General features: G+C 39.9%; 1 protein-coding gene across 14 annotated transcripts in view; it reads left to right on the forward strand.

Moving 5' to 3' along the window:
- MAPK8IP3 (mitogen-activated protein kinase 8 interacting protein 3) overlaps positions 1-17,666 on the forward strand; it is a 66,538-nt gene that overhangs the window by 32,748 nt on the left and 16,124 nt on the right. For 3 of the 14 annotated variants that reach the window (XM_075179508.1, XM_075179513.1, XM_075179510.1), the window contains 15 exons: positions 1,257-1,401; positions 2,215-2,449; positions 2,999-3,101; positions 3,904-4,022; positions 5,056-5,067; positions 6,976-6,993; positions 8,386-8,443; positions 8,805-8,957; positions 9,110-9,164; positions 9,467-9,615; positions 11,534-11,590; positions 12,873-13,043; positions 14,827-14,986; positions 16,377-16,472; positions 16,593-16,751. In XM_075179508.1, the coding sequence (XP_075035609.1) occupies positions 1,257-1,401; positions 2,215-2,449; positions 2,999-3,101; positions 3,904-4,022; positions 5,056-5,067; positions 6,976-6,993; positions 8,386-8,443; positions 8,805-8,957; positions 9,110-9,164; positions 9,467-9,615; positions 11,534-11,590; positions 12,873-13,043; positions 14,827-14,986; positions 16,377-16,472; positions 16,593-16,751 (1,690 nt within the window). The remainder of the gene's footprint in view (positions 1-1,256; positions 1,402-2,214; positions 2,450-2,998; positions 3,102-3,903; positions 4,023-5,055; positions 5,068-6,975; positions 6,994-8,385; positions 8,444-8,804; positions 8,958-9,109; positions 9,165-9,466; positions 9,616-11,533; positions 11,591-12,872; positions 13,044-14,826; positions 14,987-16,376; positions 16,473-16,592; positions 16,752-17,666) is intronic. The other 11 variants (XM_075179519.1, XM_075179514.1, XM_075179515.1 and 8 more) reach the window with 5 other exon arrangements.

Here is a 17,666-nt window from a genome sequence, read left to right on the forward strand (position 1 = left end):
TGCAAGCGTTTGGTAGGAGCAACTATATGCCAGTAAATATAATAATCTCACCTCAACGTACTGTCTACTTTTACATTTGGGTTACCTCATTAAATGGACCTGTAACATAACACACAATGGAGGCAGCCATTTTGTTGGTTAAACTAATATTCATGAGAATTTGACCTATTAATTCACTAGGAACCAGCACCTTGTGAATATTTCTGGCCTCACGAATATTAGTCAGGCAGTGCCTGAGTGATGTCACTGGTTTCTAGCGAATTTATAGGCTGTTGATTGGTTCAGCCGACAAAATGGATGCCGTGTTCAGGTGAAATTTAGGCTTTTTCATTCATTTCCAAAACACTACTAATTGGAGCCTCATTTCGTAATTTATGTCAGTTCGGGGACATTAGGACAGGAAATATTTATCTCTATTGGCCATTAACTGTAAGGGGTCTCCCGGGGTCTTGATTATTTACTCTGTATATCTATTAAAAGGTAAATTCCCATCTACATCCTGTCATAGAAATTGTGCAAAAGCTATTTTGATTTTAGCGTGTATGGCTGTTCCATTTATTTACTTTTATTGTTCATTTAGGGCCTTGTGTCTGTCTCCCCTTTGCCTGTTCGCTTTATATTTTACTGCTTCTCCTGACCAGGAAAACTCCCAACAATAACCGCAGACCCTATCATAACAATGCAGGACCCCTAAGCTATTTTATTGGGAGAAAATTATCACGTATGATGAAGATTGACATGAGGGACGAGATAAGGTTGTTTAGGAGACAGAGACAAAAACAATGCCAATCTAGAGAAGTTATACGACCTATTGAAGCTATTAATCTCTTAACATTTCATTAATATTATAATATTTTTAATATTTCAGACAAATTTAAAACAAAACGAAAAATCTGGGGTCGTTGTCTTTTAATAAAACTTTATCGACATTTAAAATTGACAAATTAACGGTATACAGAGTAAAGAACACATATCGTAATAGTGCTGTGCAAAGTAAAATTGCTGTCAATAAAGATTATTTTTTCTTTTCTCCTTCTTAGAAAAGTAATATTTTTGTATAATGTTTTGGGTGTATTTTGCATAGCAAGAAGCGCTATTTGTATGTACTAAAAACAGGCCCAACCCTCCACCGAGTGCAGGTTATGGGTACTTTAATGTTACCCTCAGATACTGATAGTTGAAGAGTGTGTATATATATATATGTACTTCCTGCAATGTCCCTGACGTCTTACGCTTCTTTATTCTCTATCCCTCAGCCGAAAGGAGCGCCCGACTTCTCTCAACGTCTTTCCACTGGCAGACGGAATGGTACGTGGGCAGATGGGTGGCAAGATCACCCCAAGCTCGGACCACTGGCACCTGAGTGACCTCAGCCAGCTAAAGTCCAGTTTCAGCTACAAGGTTGGCTCAGCCGGTCATGGGAACAGAGTTCCCGCCATGTGTCTTCATGATCAAATACATCTCACTTATCCTTGCAGCGGAAATCAAAAAGGTTCTGTGACTGTACTATATAGTCAGTGCAATGCCGGACAGGGATCGAGTAATGATTACAGTCATAGTCTGTCAGAGTACTGTACTATATAATATACAACAACCATATCTGATTTCATGCATCACACACATGCGTACCCACTGTATAGTCACGAGTCATCCTTTCAGCATATTTTGGACATTAGATACAGTATGAAACATGTTAAATGTACCCAGAATCCCTTGCAAAGCCTGTCATGAGTCCTTGTTGTCAGGTGTACTTTCATTACTACATTCCAAGGCTCATCATGTTTACCACATATCTGTTCAGTGTCTACTCACTGGGAAATGGTTTTATAAAATTGCGCTTGTTGCCTACACACATTGAATTCAGCCTTTTTGTGGGAAGAACCAATGTTAAAATGTGGTTCTTGAGGAAACTGGTCCCTACTGAATTCATAAGCTAACTCTGAATATGGCTTCAAAATGGCTGCCGACACTGTATGTGGGTGACAGGTTAACTATTAGGCAGCAGGCCAGCTGCGGCATGTGGTTGAGGAACCAGGGAGTTTGTAATGACAAACTTTTCCCCTCATAAATGATCATATTGCATTTCTGAATCAGGGATAATAGATTATGAATTGCAGAATGTCTCAAAATGGTGGTGCTAGGATTCATACAAAATTGACATTATCGACCATTGACCACAGTTATCATTTTGTTGCTCGTTTTACCTTATGTCAGGATGAGATGTCCGAGTCCGGCCAGTCGTCAGTGGCGGCCACGCCAAGCACCACAGGTACAAAGTCTAACACCCCCACCTCGTCCGTCCCGTCGGCGGCTGTGACCCCGCTACACGAGAGTCTCCAGCCGCTCCAGGACTACGGCATGACTGGCAAAAGCAAGAGGTCACGTGAGAAACGGAACAGCCATAACATGGAAGTGCAGGTGACCCAGGAGATGAGAAACGTTAGCATAGGTAAGACCACCATTTTGTAAAAAAAAGGTCAAATGGTTTCTTTTGCCTGACTAATATGATATCATTCTCAGAAGAAGGACATAACATTATATTCAGGTCATCCTATTTCATTGTCACTCAGTTTTTTTTATGAATAATTTGCATTGTTAAGTGGGTTGATATTTTATATTTGCTTCCTGTTAATAATGCTAGAACAAGCTGATGAGTTGCCATTTTGGTTTTTCTTGTCATAAGAATCATATAGAGAGATTCAGTTGCTGACAATGTCGCACGCGGACATCACTGTGATGTCCTGCAGTGCATATTGCCATATTGCGGTAGGAATCTCTGCTCATTTTTCTGCACACCTCTATGGAGTGTGAGACAACATAACATCCGGGCAAGGTGCTGCCATAACATCCGGGCAAGGTGCCTCTCCAGACATGCCAGAGACACCTCGCGCCGAATTTAATCTCCCCCATAGAAGCTGACAAGTTGGTTTAAACCGGAGCCATAGTTTCTATTTTTGCTAAAATATGGTTTTGGACTCATAAAATGCTTCTCATGCAGGTATGGGAAGCAGTGATGAGTGGTCGGATGTCCAAGACATCATCGATTCAACCCCGGAGGTGGACATGTGCCAGGACCCTAGACTGGAACGCACAGGGAACAGGTAAAAGCTTAAATATTGTACAGTATAAAAGAAAGACACAAGAATATACAGCGCTAGTGTTGTATAAAGAGCAGATAGTGTAATAAAAAATATAAATAAAATATGCTCTAAAAATAGGTAAAGTGTATAGAATTCCTTTGCCACAATATGTTTAATATATTATCTTAGTATAGTAAAATAATACACCAGCTGTGGATCCACACCATACACCTTATGCGATCAAGACATCTAAATCTGAATCAAACCTAAACAGGAAAATCTTCAACTGAAAACTCCACTTGTCAAACAAGCTTAAATGCAACATTCCAATATAGGGGCTCATGTAAACGTGAACTTAAATCGCGTTTCTGGCTGTTCTACTGGGCCTGCGCACAAACCACTAGTTCCGAAAATAGTGGTTTGTGCCCGTTCTCAGATGTAAAAAGCAGATTATACGCCATAAGCGCAATTGCGTTCAACTTAGCATGAGCCCCATAGTTATTGCAGCATGTCTCCAATCAGAGGAATATTGTGATCTCAAAGTTAGGACTCTACACACTTGTGTTATTACGTTCCACACTTTTAATAGTCAGGTCATACAATATCGCTCATATAATTAGGTGAGCAAGGTACACTGTCTTCAACTTTACCATCCCAAGCACCCTATGTACGGAGATCTTCCATGGAAGCGCCCTTGGGCCAAGCTGTATAGAGTCTGTCAGGCAATGTTTCCTGTATAAGTTATTTCACTGTTGCCATATCTACTTTAAATCCTAATTTCTTTATTGTGCGTCTGATATGTTCCATATAATGTATTGTCCAGCCCCACTCAAGGAATTGTAAACAAAGCCTTTGGAATCAACACCGATTCCTTGTACCATGAGTTGTCAACGGCAGGGTCAGAGGTCATCGGTGATGTTGATGAAGGTGCTGATCTACTTGGTAAGCAAATAAAGAACAGTAATGACATAGAAGAGCTATTGTGAGCACTAAGTATATAAGTATATATATTTTTTTTGTCTTGCCTTTGTTGGCTCTGTGTCTTCTAGACCATGCTATTGTTCACCACAAATTATTGGCAGATTTGATTTTTTTGTGCATGCTCATTACCGATTGCAGTCATTACTCTGTATTTTTTTTTGCTTGCAAGCTCCACAGTCATGACAGAACCTTTGGAATTCACCAGTTGAAATGAGATTGGCTATTTCCGTTCTTATGAGTGGTTACTACGCGGCAATAACTAAAAATTATTTGTTTTAATTGCCTTAACAAAATATTGGGTCAAATCCCAGAAAATGATGGATCATTTTATTTAAAAAAAATTTTTTTTAACATGTTTGATCTTTTATCAGAGTCGCAACCTCCCTTTAGTTGTGGCATGGGGAATATATTGGTACAGTACCATGGCAGCAATATTGCAAATGTTGTGCCTACTGGAACCTTAGTACCTAAAGTTTTAACTTTGTAAAACTTTCCATTAGTCTTGCCACTTCCTACTTTCTTCTCAGATGTATTGCTCAAATATAAGTCTCAGGGTATTGAATTAATAGCCTGAGAATTTTTACTTAATTGCAGTTTGATTTGTAGGCAGTAGAGGGCAGTGGGGAGCAAGAAATATACCCCTTGGTTGTTGTGGAAAAACATGGAATCCAATTCATAATATTTTACATTGGTAATTGTGGAGTGAAACAAGAACCAAGCACATCATTCTGTCATATAAAACGTATTTTTATATGCCTGATCGACATTATTAATCCAAAGGTTATATAGTCAGTGTTTGCACTTGCACTATGTGTCGTCCTGTGTTCTGTGTTACGATGTGAAAGTAACATACCCGTCCGTGCATGTCCTACTTTAGTGGAGTACTATTATTATTTTGTTGGTTCAAATCATTGACTGACCCAATCTTTCCCTCTATTTCCCTTCTCTCCCTCCCCCTCCCCCCCATCCCACATGTCTCGCTGGATGGTCCTAGGAGAATTCTCAGGTGTGTATGCTCTATCATTGCACCTCCTCTCTGTTTACTCCTCGCTTTTTTCCCTACTCCCACCTTACACCCGAGTGAATGGCGTTTTTTTCCCCTCTCTTGGCTGGTAAATCACTGGTGTCTGCAATTCACCTGCTCTTAAAAGGCTATACACTAACTGGCGCCCACCCACTTACATTTCTATCCGTTATATTTTTCTTTGCGCTGGCTGATGGCTTATTGCAGGCCCGGCCAACCCGTGGCTCTCCGGGTGTTGTGGAACTACAAGCCCCAGCATGCTTTGCCAGTAGATAAGCAGCCGATTGCTGTCAGTCTATGCTGGGACTTGTAGTTCCGCAACAGCGGAGAGCCGTAGGTTGACCATGCCTGGCTTATTGTATTATATGCAATAGTGTCCATAGAGCATTGTTGGTGCAGGTCACCTACACACGTTGGAGGGGGACATTTTGAACAAATATTCGTGAAAATGCAGCTTGCCAACTCTCTAGTGACAGGGATGTCACTGGCTTCTAGAACACCGTGGGTTCCAGACAGAGCCGTAACATAGAGAAAATGCCGCCCCCCCCTAGCCCTCAAGCCCTCAATTTTAACCAAAATAACCTAAAATATTCCTAAATTTCGCCCCCCTACAGTGTTGCGCCCTGGGTGGTCGTCCCTGTCACACAGCCCTAGTTATGGCCCTGGTTCCAGATTCTTAAAAATAAATTTGGGGACACTTTGACTATACCCCTTTTTAAGCCACACCCACTATGGAGGTACAGCACAGTTTGCTTATTTCAAGATAAAAGAGATTTGTTTTGGTAACAGAGATTTACTTACTGCAGGATAAAAATGAACACTTAGCCTGTGTGCTGTGGTATAAGGGATATATTTGTACAGCTATATTCCAGGAACATAACATTAGGATTCATCCTCATATTAATGTTTGCAGAGGGCATTCCCCCATTGTCAGCCATTGTACTGAGAAAACACCAGAGCCAGGATCATGTTGCTCAAAGATAACCCCATGGCCATTCCGTTACCAAGCATATATTGCACTAGGATCCCCCTCCCTTCCCTAATTGCTGGCCAAATATTGCCCGCAGTAGAGTCCCCCCTTTGCTTGCCCCCCACCTCCCTCCCCTCAGCACCTCTCTGGCAGGTGCGGCTATTACATTCCCTGTTACCTGAGTGGCCAGTGCACAGATCCACAAGATCCCTGCTTGGGGGCTAGGATAATTGTGTGCAGACTCCCGCCCCCCCCCCCCCCCCCCTTCATCATGGAGACTATTTTGAGGATTCCCAGGAAACTGAGACTTCTTTTAACCTTAAAATAAATTATTTTTTTGTATTCTCACACATACTGGATCAGCACACAAAATGGCTGCCGTGTAGGTGACAGGTGCACTTTAAGCGCTAGGCCTACAATAGCAGTGAGATTGTAACATAACAATATTCGACTCTGCAAAAGAGTGTAATAACTGGAAGAAAAGTTATAAAATACAGCTAAATTTATTCACACATACATATCTTATAGCTTTACTTTAAAAACAAGTGGACACGGGTGTGTGTTGTGTAACATGGGTGACGCTCTCACCCACTTGGTTTTTAAAATAAAGTTCTATGAACAAACGTGGAGGCTCTGAGATGCATGGATATATTTAGATTTGAGGTTTTATTCAGGGCAATAGATATTGTGCACTGACCGGCTGCTTGTACCAAGCCACCATGGTGTCAGCTGTACTCATGATGAACGTGAGCTCGTACATACACTGAGGAGATATTAGGGTCTCGGCTGTTATAGCCATAGTAGTGCATGGCAATCGTTGCTCTACCGCTGGTCTTCAATCACTTGCTAACGGCTGCTCTGTTTTTTTCCCACCCTTTCTGCTGCCTCCCTCTCTTCTCCCAATATGGCTGCGCTCCTAGTGAGGGATGATTTCTTTGGTAAGGCCGAGGCCTGCGTTCTTCCTGTCAGTCCAGGCCTCCTGTTTTATTACTTCTTACTGCATTTCTGGTTGTTTTTGTGGGGGGGGGGGGGGTGTATAAGCTGCAGACTGCAATGATGCTATATTGTTTAAATGTGCAGTGGGGAATTTTAGTTTCTTTTCACTTTTTTTAGGGTATGTATCACTTTGAGATTTCAGGAGTGCAGGAAATGAATATGTACCGTTTCCTGCTTGCAAGCAGGCAGCCATTTTGTGAGCTGAACCAGTGTTCATTAAAATGCAACCTGTCAATTCACTGGAGTTCAGTGCACAAAATGGCTGATGGCACAAATATACTTTTAACTTGTCAGCAACGCAGACATAATTGACAAACTGCGCTGGTGCATCAAAGAATCACACACGATATGGTCTTGGCGTACAATCCCCATCTTGTCTGGATCACTGAATACTATTATGACATACTTTTTTGCATTTACAATACTCTTCTCAAAATAAATTTTAACTTTAAGCCCCAGAGAGTAAAAATGGATGGTAACAATGTAGTCTAACTATGCATGACAAGAGGAATTTGTGCTGTTGTTCAATATTGATAAATAGGGATAGATTTTTAAAACCTGGCACTATGTCTAGCTATTAGGGATGGTTGCCAATTATGTACAACATGCTGCTGACTGCAGGTATTGTAACATTTTATCATCATCCCTTAACGTAGATCAATTGATAGAATTTTTACATTAGTAAAAAAAACATACAAAAACAGTAACATAATGCTACAAATTAATTTTTATACTGTTTAGGTTACCTCAGAGCACTCCCAGAATCCTTTGTGTCAGTTGCCATTGACAGCAGTCTGCACTGTGTGAGAATCAATATTGTCTATATTACTATTTCAATAACTGAATTTGTGTAAATGTCAGAAGCCAGAGTGGTTTATTTACACCAATGCAGAGCTGACAAATCAATAAAAACATTTAATTATTCAAAATGAACCTAAATAATTGTTTGGTTCCACCTGAATTGTGATGCTTTAGACCTGTGCTGTAAATATTGTTCTACACATTAGGTTTACATATATTTTGGGCTTTAAATCTTAATGCTATAAATGCAACTCTACAAAACTCCCTACTTTATCAGTAGACCCGCTCTTGAAATCTCAGTGATACATTTATTTTTAACTGTTTCTAAAATTCATGTTTGTATGTCATTTGGTTGTCATGTGCTGCAGTAACTCTGTGATTTAAGATGGAGAAACAAGAAATACTGTTTGTGTCACGGTTTGGTGAAGGCCAGTCAGAGCCGCGTTACTGTAGCCATTTTGTTTCTTACCAGTTGAATAATCGCCAGTTTTCATTTTGGTGCCCAGGGTTCTAACTTTATACGGTTCTTACAGGGATGGGGAAGGAGGTGGGCAATCTTCTCTTAGAAAACTCCCAACTTCTTGAAACCAAGTAAGATATTTGACATTTTAACACAGTACTGTAAATATGCTACTTGTATATTTTATCCATGTTGCAAGTTTTGTTTTAAGCATATGAAGGGTAAGTGATTAGCATGGTACATTTAAATGCATAAATGTGTTGTAACTCACAGCATCCAATCAGATTTGGTGTGTCATCATTGTAGCACAAGTTAAACTGAAAGCAAATGTTTGATTGGGTACTGCATTTATATACTACTTTTACAAATGGTATTATTTTAGTACTTTGGGATTATATGAAAAATGAAGAGTGAGCTTTATTTAGCTTTATGTATATACATTTTGTAGAAGTATTTATACCCTTTATTTGTTATTTTATTTAACTTCCTTAGGAATGCATTAAATGTGGTTAAAAATGACCTAATAGCGAAGGTGGATCAGCTGTCAGGAGAACATGAGGTACTGAAAGGGGAGCTGGAAGCCACTAAACAGGCCAAGATCAAAATGGAGACCCGCATAAAAGAACTGGAGGAGGAGCTTAAACGGTAAAGATGAAAATATTGTCTACAATTGCGCATCTAATGTACAGAATAGGAATGGTTGTTAAGTACTTTTGTTTGTGTTAGTTCTGATTTTGTATAAGGTTTAGCTTCAGTACATAACAAATAATAATATTTATTTCAAATATTATTGTAAGGGTGAGATCTGAAGCCATCGTGGCCCTACAAGAACCTAAAGAGGAGGTGGATGAGGTGAGTGAATCTGGCATCGAAACGCTGTAGTATAATTTTAATGTTGGTTCCTGGTTTGTGTCAAATAAGGATCAGGTTGGTTGTTTTCATGCAGGTATCGTCTGCACACAGTGGAGGCGGCCATTTTGTGTGTGTTGAACCAATATGCATAACATCAATTCACACTGCTGTCTCAATCCACTGAGCAGCTGCTAAACTAAAGTCCACAGCCCCACGCATGATACTGCATTCTACATAGAGGCATTGTCCTTATTTATGGATTGAACCATCTCTTACATCTCCACTTGTGTTTCCCCCGCCAGAGCTCCTCGCCGCTGCAGGATAACATCCCTATCGCACAGCGCCGGAGGTTTACCCGCGTGGAGATGGCGCGTGTCCTCATGGAGAGGAACCAGTACAAGGAGCGTCTGATGGAACTGCAGGAGGCCGTCAGGTGGACAGAGATGATCAGGTGATGGCTCAGCGACACGTTGACCTTTTCTTGTCCTGTCTGTACCATGAGTCTTAATAGGTTCAAAGACCTGGCACTCTTTCTAGAGGCGACACTTGTCGATGGACATCTTGCTAATAACAGACCATAAGTCGATCTCCTCTTAATTTTTGCTTGTGAATGTACTCGTCCATCGGCAACATGCAAATTGTGCAGCATATAGAAGGCGGCAGTTACTCACATGTTGAAAATATTGATAATGATACTGGCAATAATAAAATTATTATTGCATATCCAAATGTAACAATATTTATGTACTTACATTGTCACAAGCTTAAAGCTTGTCGTTATATTTCGCTGTTTTTAATAATAATAAAATAGTGTACAAAATACTTTTATGCAAATCCTATTAAAAGTCAAGTTTTAATATTCATACTTTGATCTCAATAATTTACTTGTTACATCATTTTGGGACTTTTTTAATGAGTGCACCAAGATTAAATCAGTGTTTTTCCTTTTCCCCTTTTACCTAATTAGTACTGCTATCTACACTGCTGGTTGCATCCTCCTGTTCACTAAATGATACTAATCTTTTGATATAGAATAATAAAGAACATTAGGAGATTTTAAAGTCTCTTTATATATATATATATATATATATATATATATATATATATATATATATATATATATATAAAAATAATAACATATAAGAATTTATTCACTAGTGCGACATAACCTCTCTTCTGTATAGGTATGGCCACAAGCATGCCAGTAATGGTTATAAATAAATGAGAGTCGTAGGTTATGTAAAAAGTCCATTTCAGCCCAACACCACTAATATTTGTTGTATTTGTTGGGCCATTTATCCTTGTTATATGTTAATGGTGGTGTCCGTTAATTATCCGTATTGTCCTTTACCATGACTATAATTAGGAATTTTCTGAGAAGATCATAGCTAATGTCACAACGATGTCACCAGTTGGTTTATTCTATAAAGGAAAATAAATGTAAATTTTTCCTTTACTTTTGTGTAGGATTGTTCTGCTTTGTACTCTGTATTCTGCGACGTTCTATCAACATTTTCCTGCCAATTCTTCCTTTTCTTATGCTAATGAGTAAAAAAGGGTGATGTGGCTTATTAGATTTCACAATAAAACATCACTTTTATAGAAAAGACATGAGGCTAGATTTACTAAACTGCGGGTTTGGAAAAGTGGAGATGTTGCCTATAGCAACCAATCAGATTCTAGCTTTCATTTATTTAGTGCATTCTACAAAATGATAGCTAGAATCTGATTGGTTGTTATAGGCAACATCTCCACTTTTCCAAACCCGCAGTTTAGTAAATATACCCCATAGATGCTGATGCATAGTTTGCCATCTGTCTGCATCTTTTCACAATTGAACGAACGTGCCCTTTGTGTGCTCACCTACGTAGATTACCCATTCCCTCCTCCGTCCCACCTCTCCAAGAGCATGTGGGCGTAAGTGCCAGCATCACCGAAATCTGTATAGGATTTACGTTCAGCTACTTTTCTGGGCATAGGCAGAGAGATTTCACCCAAGAAACGCTACGCAAACTGGCGTAGTGTTTGCTCAGGCCCATAATGTACGTTTTTAGGGGTAACTCAGCTCTCTGTATTTACAAAAAGGAGGGAATGATCATGTCTGAGAAGAATAGAGAACAACTATAAACCTGTTCTATTTTCTTAAGAAATTGCAGGAAAATATACTTTTTGTGGGATTACCTATTTGTCATATACAAGAAATCATTGCTTATAGCAGCTTGACAGTCAGTGACACCAGTAACAAACTTACAATTGAGTTTAGGTCACGTAATCATGGCTACTGTTTGAACGACAAAACTGCTGACTCTGACTGTTTTTTTTGCAATGTGTAATTGCTGCTCTTGGCACTAACGTGTATCTTATTTCAGGGCCTCCCGGGAACATCCGTCTGTCCAGGAAAAAAAGAAATCCACTATCTGGCAGTTGTAAGTATTAATTTGTCTCGTGTGTGACAGACTAACACATGTGAGCGTGGACAGCTTGGTGTGTGACCTTCCTGCCTGGAGGGACGTGTTTAAAGTTCCTGAACCCCATCTTCGAACACATTTTTGACAGCTGTGCGGCTCTAATTAGATAAGATGAGTGTAGATTTGGTGATAGCATTTTAATTATCCCCAGAAGTCTCAAGTCACAAAATGCTCTTGTGATATAAATACTGCTCAGCGCTCCCGTTAGTCATACGGCTGTTGTAGGAAGCGTAGATTGTAAATACAATAACTGGAATTTAGTGTAAACGAAAAAAAACTTTTTGTAAAATGTGGATTCTCTTTTACATTACACAAAATAAGCTATTTTCAGAATTATTATTCTACAGGTTGTGGGGGCATATTTGGCTATAGATGGAGCAGACAAGTGGAATACTTTTTGCTTAGTCTTTAAGGGTCATTTATGAAACTGCTATGTGCATATGCGGCCTACTTGCATGGCTAACGCATCTCAAAGTGCAAGCTCACTGCCGCTGTTACAACAATTTGTGCTGAGCTTTGAAAATGCGCACGATGGAGACCATAAAAAGTCCCACCTACGTTTGCTATTCGTGAAATTTAAACTTTTAAAAAAATTTCATTTAAAATATTTCAGCCTCTTTGATTGCTTAATCAAAATGCGTCATATTAAAATTATATAGACGACAACTGATTTCTGAGTTTTCAAGTTCATTGGCAGGGATAAAAGGGTTGTGTGGTCTCCTATCTTTGTATGTGCGCCTTCTCCACTCCATTAACTTGTTTAAATAATCTTGACGTCACAAAATTAAATCTAGTTTCTGGCATGTTGGTGCAAAGGCACATATGTGTCTAATACAGTGATGGCTAACCTGTGACACTCCAGGTGTTGTGAAACTACAAGCCCCAGCATGCTTTGCCAGCTATCAGCTAGTTATCTACTGGCAAAGCATGCTGGGGCTTGTAGTTTCACAACGCCTGGAGTGTCACAGGTTAGCAATTACTGGTCTAATACGTACTCATCCACGCGCATCCCCGTAAAGCTGGATGCCGTTGCACAAAGTAGACGGCTGATGTCACTGACCAGCATTTGTGCCGCAGTTTTCCACTTTTGTGGGTCATAAACCACCGTTTCTGGCCTTGTGTTTATGTTTGTGGAATATTTATTTTGAGACTACACAGAGGTGTAGTCATACAGATATATTAATATATGTAATATATATGTAATATAACCAACACATTATTTGCCTGTCTCTGTTTTCAGCTTCAGCAGGCTGTTCAGTTCCTCATCCAGCCCTCCCCCTGCAAAGAGAACATACCCCCCTGTCAACATCCACTACAAGTCTCCCACTCCTGCTGGGTTCAGTCAACGCCGCAGCCACACCATGTGCCAGATATCCACTGGGGGGCGCACAATCGAGTTCTTCCCTGATGAGTAAGTCTAATTACCTTTATGAACAGACACAACATCCTTATGACTTGGGGGGAGAGAGGGGCATTTTTACTATACATTTATGGGCAGAGCAGACTGTCCTGCAGAAGTCTTTTTTTTTCTTTGCAGTTTCTTAGAGAAATCGTTCCAGTAGCATCCAGGTCATATTTGCCAACTCTCCCGGAATGTCCGGGAGACTCCCAAATTCCGGGAGCTGGCAACTCTCTGGCATCTATTTTATATATTAAGCCTCTTTCCCTCAAGTAAGGCTGGGTACACACTACAGAAAATTTTTACTCCTATGCGATATCGTTACCAACAACTGAAAGTCCCGATCAGCAGCCAATTCATGTGTACACACTATACACGTTTTACAAGAATTACCGTCAGATCTCTGCTCTTCATCTGTCATAACCATCGGCTGAAAAGATCTCGACTGCACATTCCATAGAGATCTATGGACACTGCCGGTCATGAGTACATACACACTGCAGGATTGGAACAACATCGTTCCATTATTGAACGAGATTTTTAGTCTGGTTATAAAATCAAATGAAACAATACGATGGGCTTTGGAACGATAATCGTTCATCGTTACACACTAATGTGATATCGACCCGAACGGTCGTTTATCGATAATCGGGTGAAAACCCTGTAGTGTGTACCCAGCCTATGTCTGATGACCATATGGAAGATGCTCACCCTATACCTGCTCACTCGTAGTTGCTTCTCCTTCTGTGGGTGGAAGGATCAGTTTTGGACCCCTGTATTCTGATACTTGGGGGAGGGAGGTTTAATATAAAAGAACATAACCCGATCAGACATCTGCTTTATTACTGGAATGGTGGCGCTTCTTATAATTGTTCCAGTAGAATACCGCAACATATTGTAATGAGATGTTTGCATTAAAGTAGCTTCCTTTCTATGTGTGTATTGTCTTCTCTGAAGAATATGTTTCAAATTAGTGACGATAAAGTTTGAAAAACATCTAAAATGAAGATGAGTCATCCTAGAGTTGTTTGTTCACTATTGTATCATATTAAATATATTCATGCAGTCAGTTTTTGCTTTTCTAATTGTGAAAGAAGGTAGGTTGGCGTTATAAGGTTAAATGTTTCCGCTGTTTTAAAAGTATGTTTTTACAGTTATGACAGCACATATAAATAAAAATTAATATTTACGTTTAATTATGATATTGTGATGCAGGTTTTGTTATTTTTCTTTTTCTATTTTTTTTGCTAAAAATATTCTAATCTACTAATAAAATACATGTTCTTCATTGATCCCATCGTAATTAATGCATATTTGGTTTGAAACAACATTTATTGTTTAATGGACTAACAACAATGTAGAAGAATTAACTACTCTGGTTAAATAGTAGTTTGGTTCATTTGTATCCATGGCAACAGCCTGAACCACTTGGAATGCTCACTGAGGATACATTTGAAAGCGAGTATTGTGATTGGACCACGCTACAGCCTCTACATTTGCTTCCCGATGCTTAGCCATTGCTTATGCACACTGTTCCCTCTAAGCTGAGGGGTCTGAATATCAGTGTTAAAACAACACTCTTTAGGATTGTTCCATTGTGCAGGGTTGTACTGAACAGCATATTACTGCCCTTCAAGGTGGAGTTCTCATTAGATGAAGCTTTTAAATCCTTCATTGCCATATTGTGGAGCTTAGAAGGAACATTGTTCATGCATTGCCACTAACCCTAGCTGCTTTGCTTTATGCTCTCGCTCCTGACACTCTGCACCCTCTGTCCCTTTCTCTCTCCTTGTAGATTGAGGAGTAACACTGTGGCTTCTCTTCTCAGCGACTGCACGTCCACTGCTCGCCGCGAGCAGAAACGTGAGCAGTACCGCCAAGTGCGGGAACACGTGCGTAATGATGACGGTCGCCTGCAAGCTTGTGGGTGGAGCCTACCTGCTAAGTACAAGCAGGTTGGTGGTTCTCCTTATTAAATTAGTCATGTGACAATGAGAGTGGGCTCCTTGTCCGCACTCGGTGAAGGTAACCATTCTGTGACCTGAATGAATATTCAGCTTATAAATCGTGACATTTCTGAGGCATGAGGCACACAAAGCCTCAGTGATGTCGCCAGTTCCTTGTGGACTTCTGTGCCTAACTCTATTTGGCCACGGCTTAAAAACGATGTAATGGGTTCCTAGTGAATTGATCAGTTGCTTTCATAAATATTGGTTCAGCTCACAGAATGACTGTATGTAATGTAAGCAACAGAATGACTGTATGTAATGTAAGCAACAGAATGACTGTATATAATGTAAGCAACAGAATGACTGTATGTAATGTAAGTAACAGAATGACTGTATATAATGTAAGCAACAGAATGACTGTATGTAATGTAAGCAACAGAATGACTGCATATAATGTAAGCAACAGAATGACTGTATGTAATGTAAGTAACAGAATGACTGTATGTAATGTAAGCAACATAATGACTGTATGTAATGTAAGTAACAGAATGACTGTATATAATGTAAGCAACATAATAACTGTATGCAGGCAACAGAATGACTGTATGTAATGTAAGCAACAGAATGACTGTATGTAAGCAACAGAATGACTGTATGTAATGTAAGCAGCAGTATTACTGTATGTAAGCAGCAGTATTACTGTATGTAATGTAAGCAGCAGTATTACTGTATGTAAGCAGCAGTATTACTGTATGTAATGTAAGCAGCAGAATCCTGTATGTAAGCAGCAGGATTACTGTATGTAAGCAGCAGTATTACTGTATGTAAGCGGCAGTATTACTGTATGTAATGTAAGCAGCAGGATTACTGTATGTAAGCAGCAGTATTACTGTATGTAATGTAAGCAGCAGTATTACTGTATGTAAGCAGCAGGATTACTGTATGTAAGCAGCAGTATTACTGTATGTAATGTAAGCAGCAGTATTACTGTATGTAATGTAAGCAGCAGAATCCTGTATGTAAGCAGCAGTATTACTGTATGTAATGTAAGCAGCAGGATTACTGTATGTAATGTAAGCAGCAGAATCCTGTATGTAAGCAGCAGTATTACTGTATGTAATGTAAGCAGCAGGATTACTGTATGTAAGCAGCAGGATTACTGTATGTAATGTAAGCAGCAGTATTACTGTATGTAAGCAGCAGGATTACTGTATGTAAGCGGCAGTATTACTGTATGTAATGTAAGCAGCAGTATTACTGTATGTAAGCAGCAGGATTACTGTATGTAAGCAACGAGTACACTTTGAGATGACTGTAACCAACTAAACCACCATTCACACAAGTTGCAGATTTTCATAGAACTTTTGTACGTATGTGTTGTTTAATAATCTCTCAGCTGAGTCCAAATGGAGGTCAAGAGGACAACCGCATGAAAAATGTCCCAGTGCCGGTCTACTGTAGACCACTTGTGGAAAAAGACCCCACTATGAAGGTAGCTTTTCAGCCCTCTGTTCATTCTATACCATCGTTGTATCTGTACAATGTTATTCCTCTAGTACCCTCTGCAGTTATACCATCAGAGTGATAAAGATTGCTGTGGTCTTCCTCACAGCTGTGGTGTGCAGCCGGAGTGGATTTAACTGGCTGGAAGCCATTTGAGGAAGAATCGGTTACTGGTGTCAAACCAGTATCTGGTCGGGATCCTCTGACGTCCGACCGTGAAGTGGAAGGAGAGAGTAAGAGCACGCACACCTCTCCGGAGAAGAAAAAGGTGAGAGGATTGGTATAAAAGTGGATCATGGGACAGGGGAATACAGAACATGTTTTACTTTCCCCGGTTAATTTGGTATCATCCACTTTAGTAACAGGGGCAAACGCAGGATTTGTAGAGGGGTGTTTCCACACCACGCCGCCAGTGGGCGTGACCAGCATGCATGAGGGTGTGGCTATAATTTTAGACAGTGTTTGGCTGCTCTCCAATTTTTCCTATCCCCATAATATACATGGGCAATGCTGCGTGGACTACTGCAGGTGCATGCAGCTCTCCCTTTTCAAGCAGAGCCGTGTGAAGCGGGGACAGGGTCTAGCCACCTCAATTATACAGTGTCCCAGTCTTGGAGGAGGGTTTCCAGGCACTAGGAACCCCCCCCCCCCTCCCTCGGTTTGCCTATGAGTAAGTTGATTGTACATCATTCCTGCATTTCTCTACAGAGATCAGTAGTTACTACATGAGCTTCCGTCTGCTTCCCTTTCTCCTGTAACATATGGAACAGGAGAGAAGACATATGGAAAGATGTCTATATGCACAAACCCTTATTTAGACTTTTTTGTGGGTGTTTGTTCCTCTCTGTGCAGGCATCTCCTTTCTTATGAAAGTAATATTTTATGGAAAGGATGGGGAAGACAGATTCAAAACATTTTTTAAAAAATAAATAAAAAAAAGCTGCACACAAAAATAAAGATTGTGAACAATAAATCAGGTTTTCATTCATTGTCTAAACTGTACTAGAAGAATGACTGTTAGAATCTGATTGGTTGCTATGTGTAACACCACCTTTGCACCAGTTTTTTCTATTATTGGATGTTTGAAAATCCCATTTATAAAAAAAAATCCAAAAAAGATTAGGTAGCTATAGCCATGTATAGTTATTATAACAAATAGTAAATACAGATCTGTTATACAGAG

This window comes from Mixophyes fleayi, chromosome 7 (assembly GCF_038048845.1).
Source record: "Mixophyes fleayi isolate aMixFle1 chromosome 7, aMixFle1.hap1, whole genome shotgun sequence".
NCBI lineage: Eukaryota > Metazoa > Chordata > Amphibia > Anura > Limnodynastidae > Mixophyes > Mixophyes fleayi.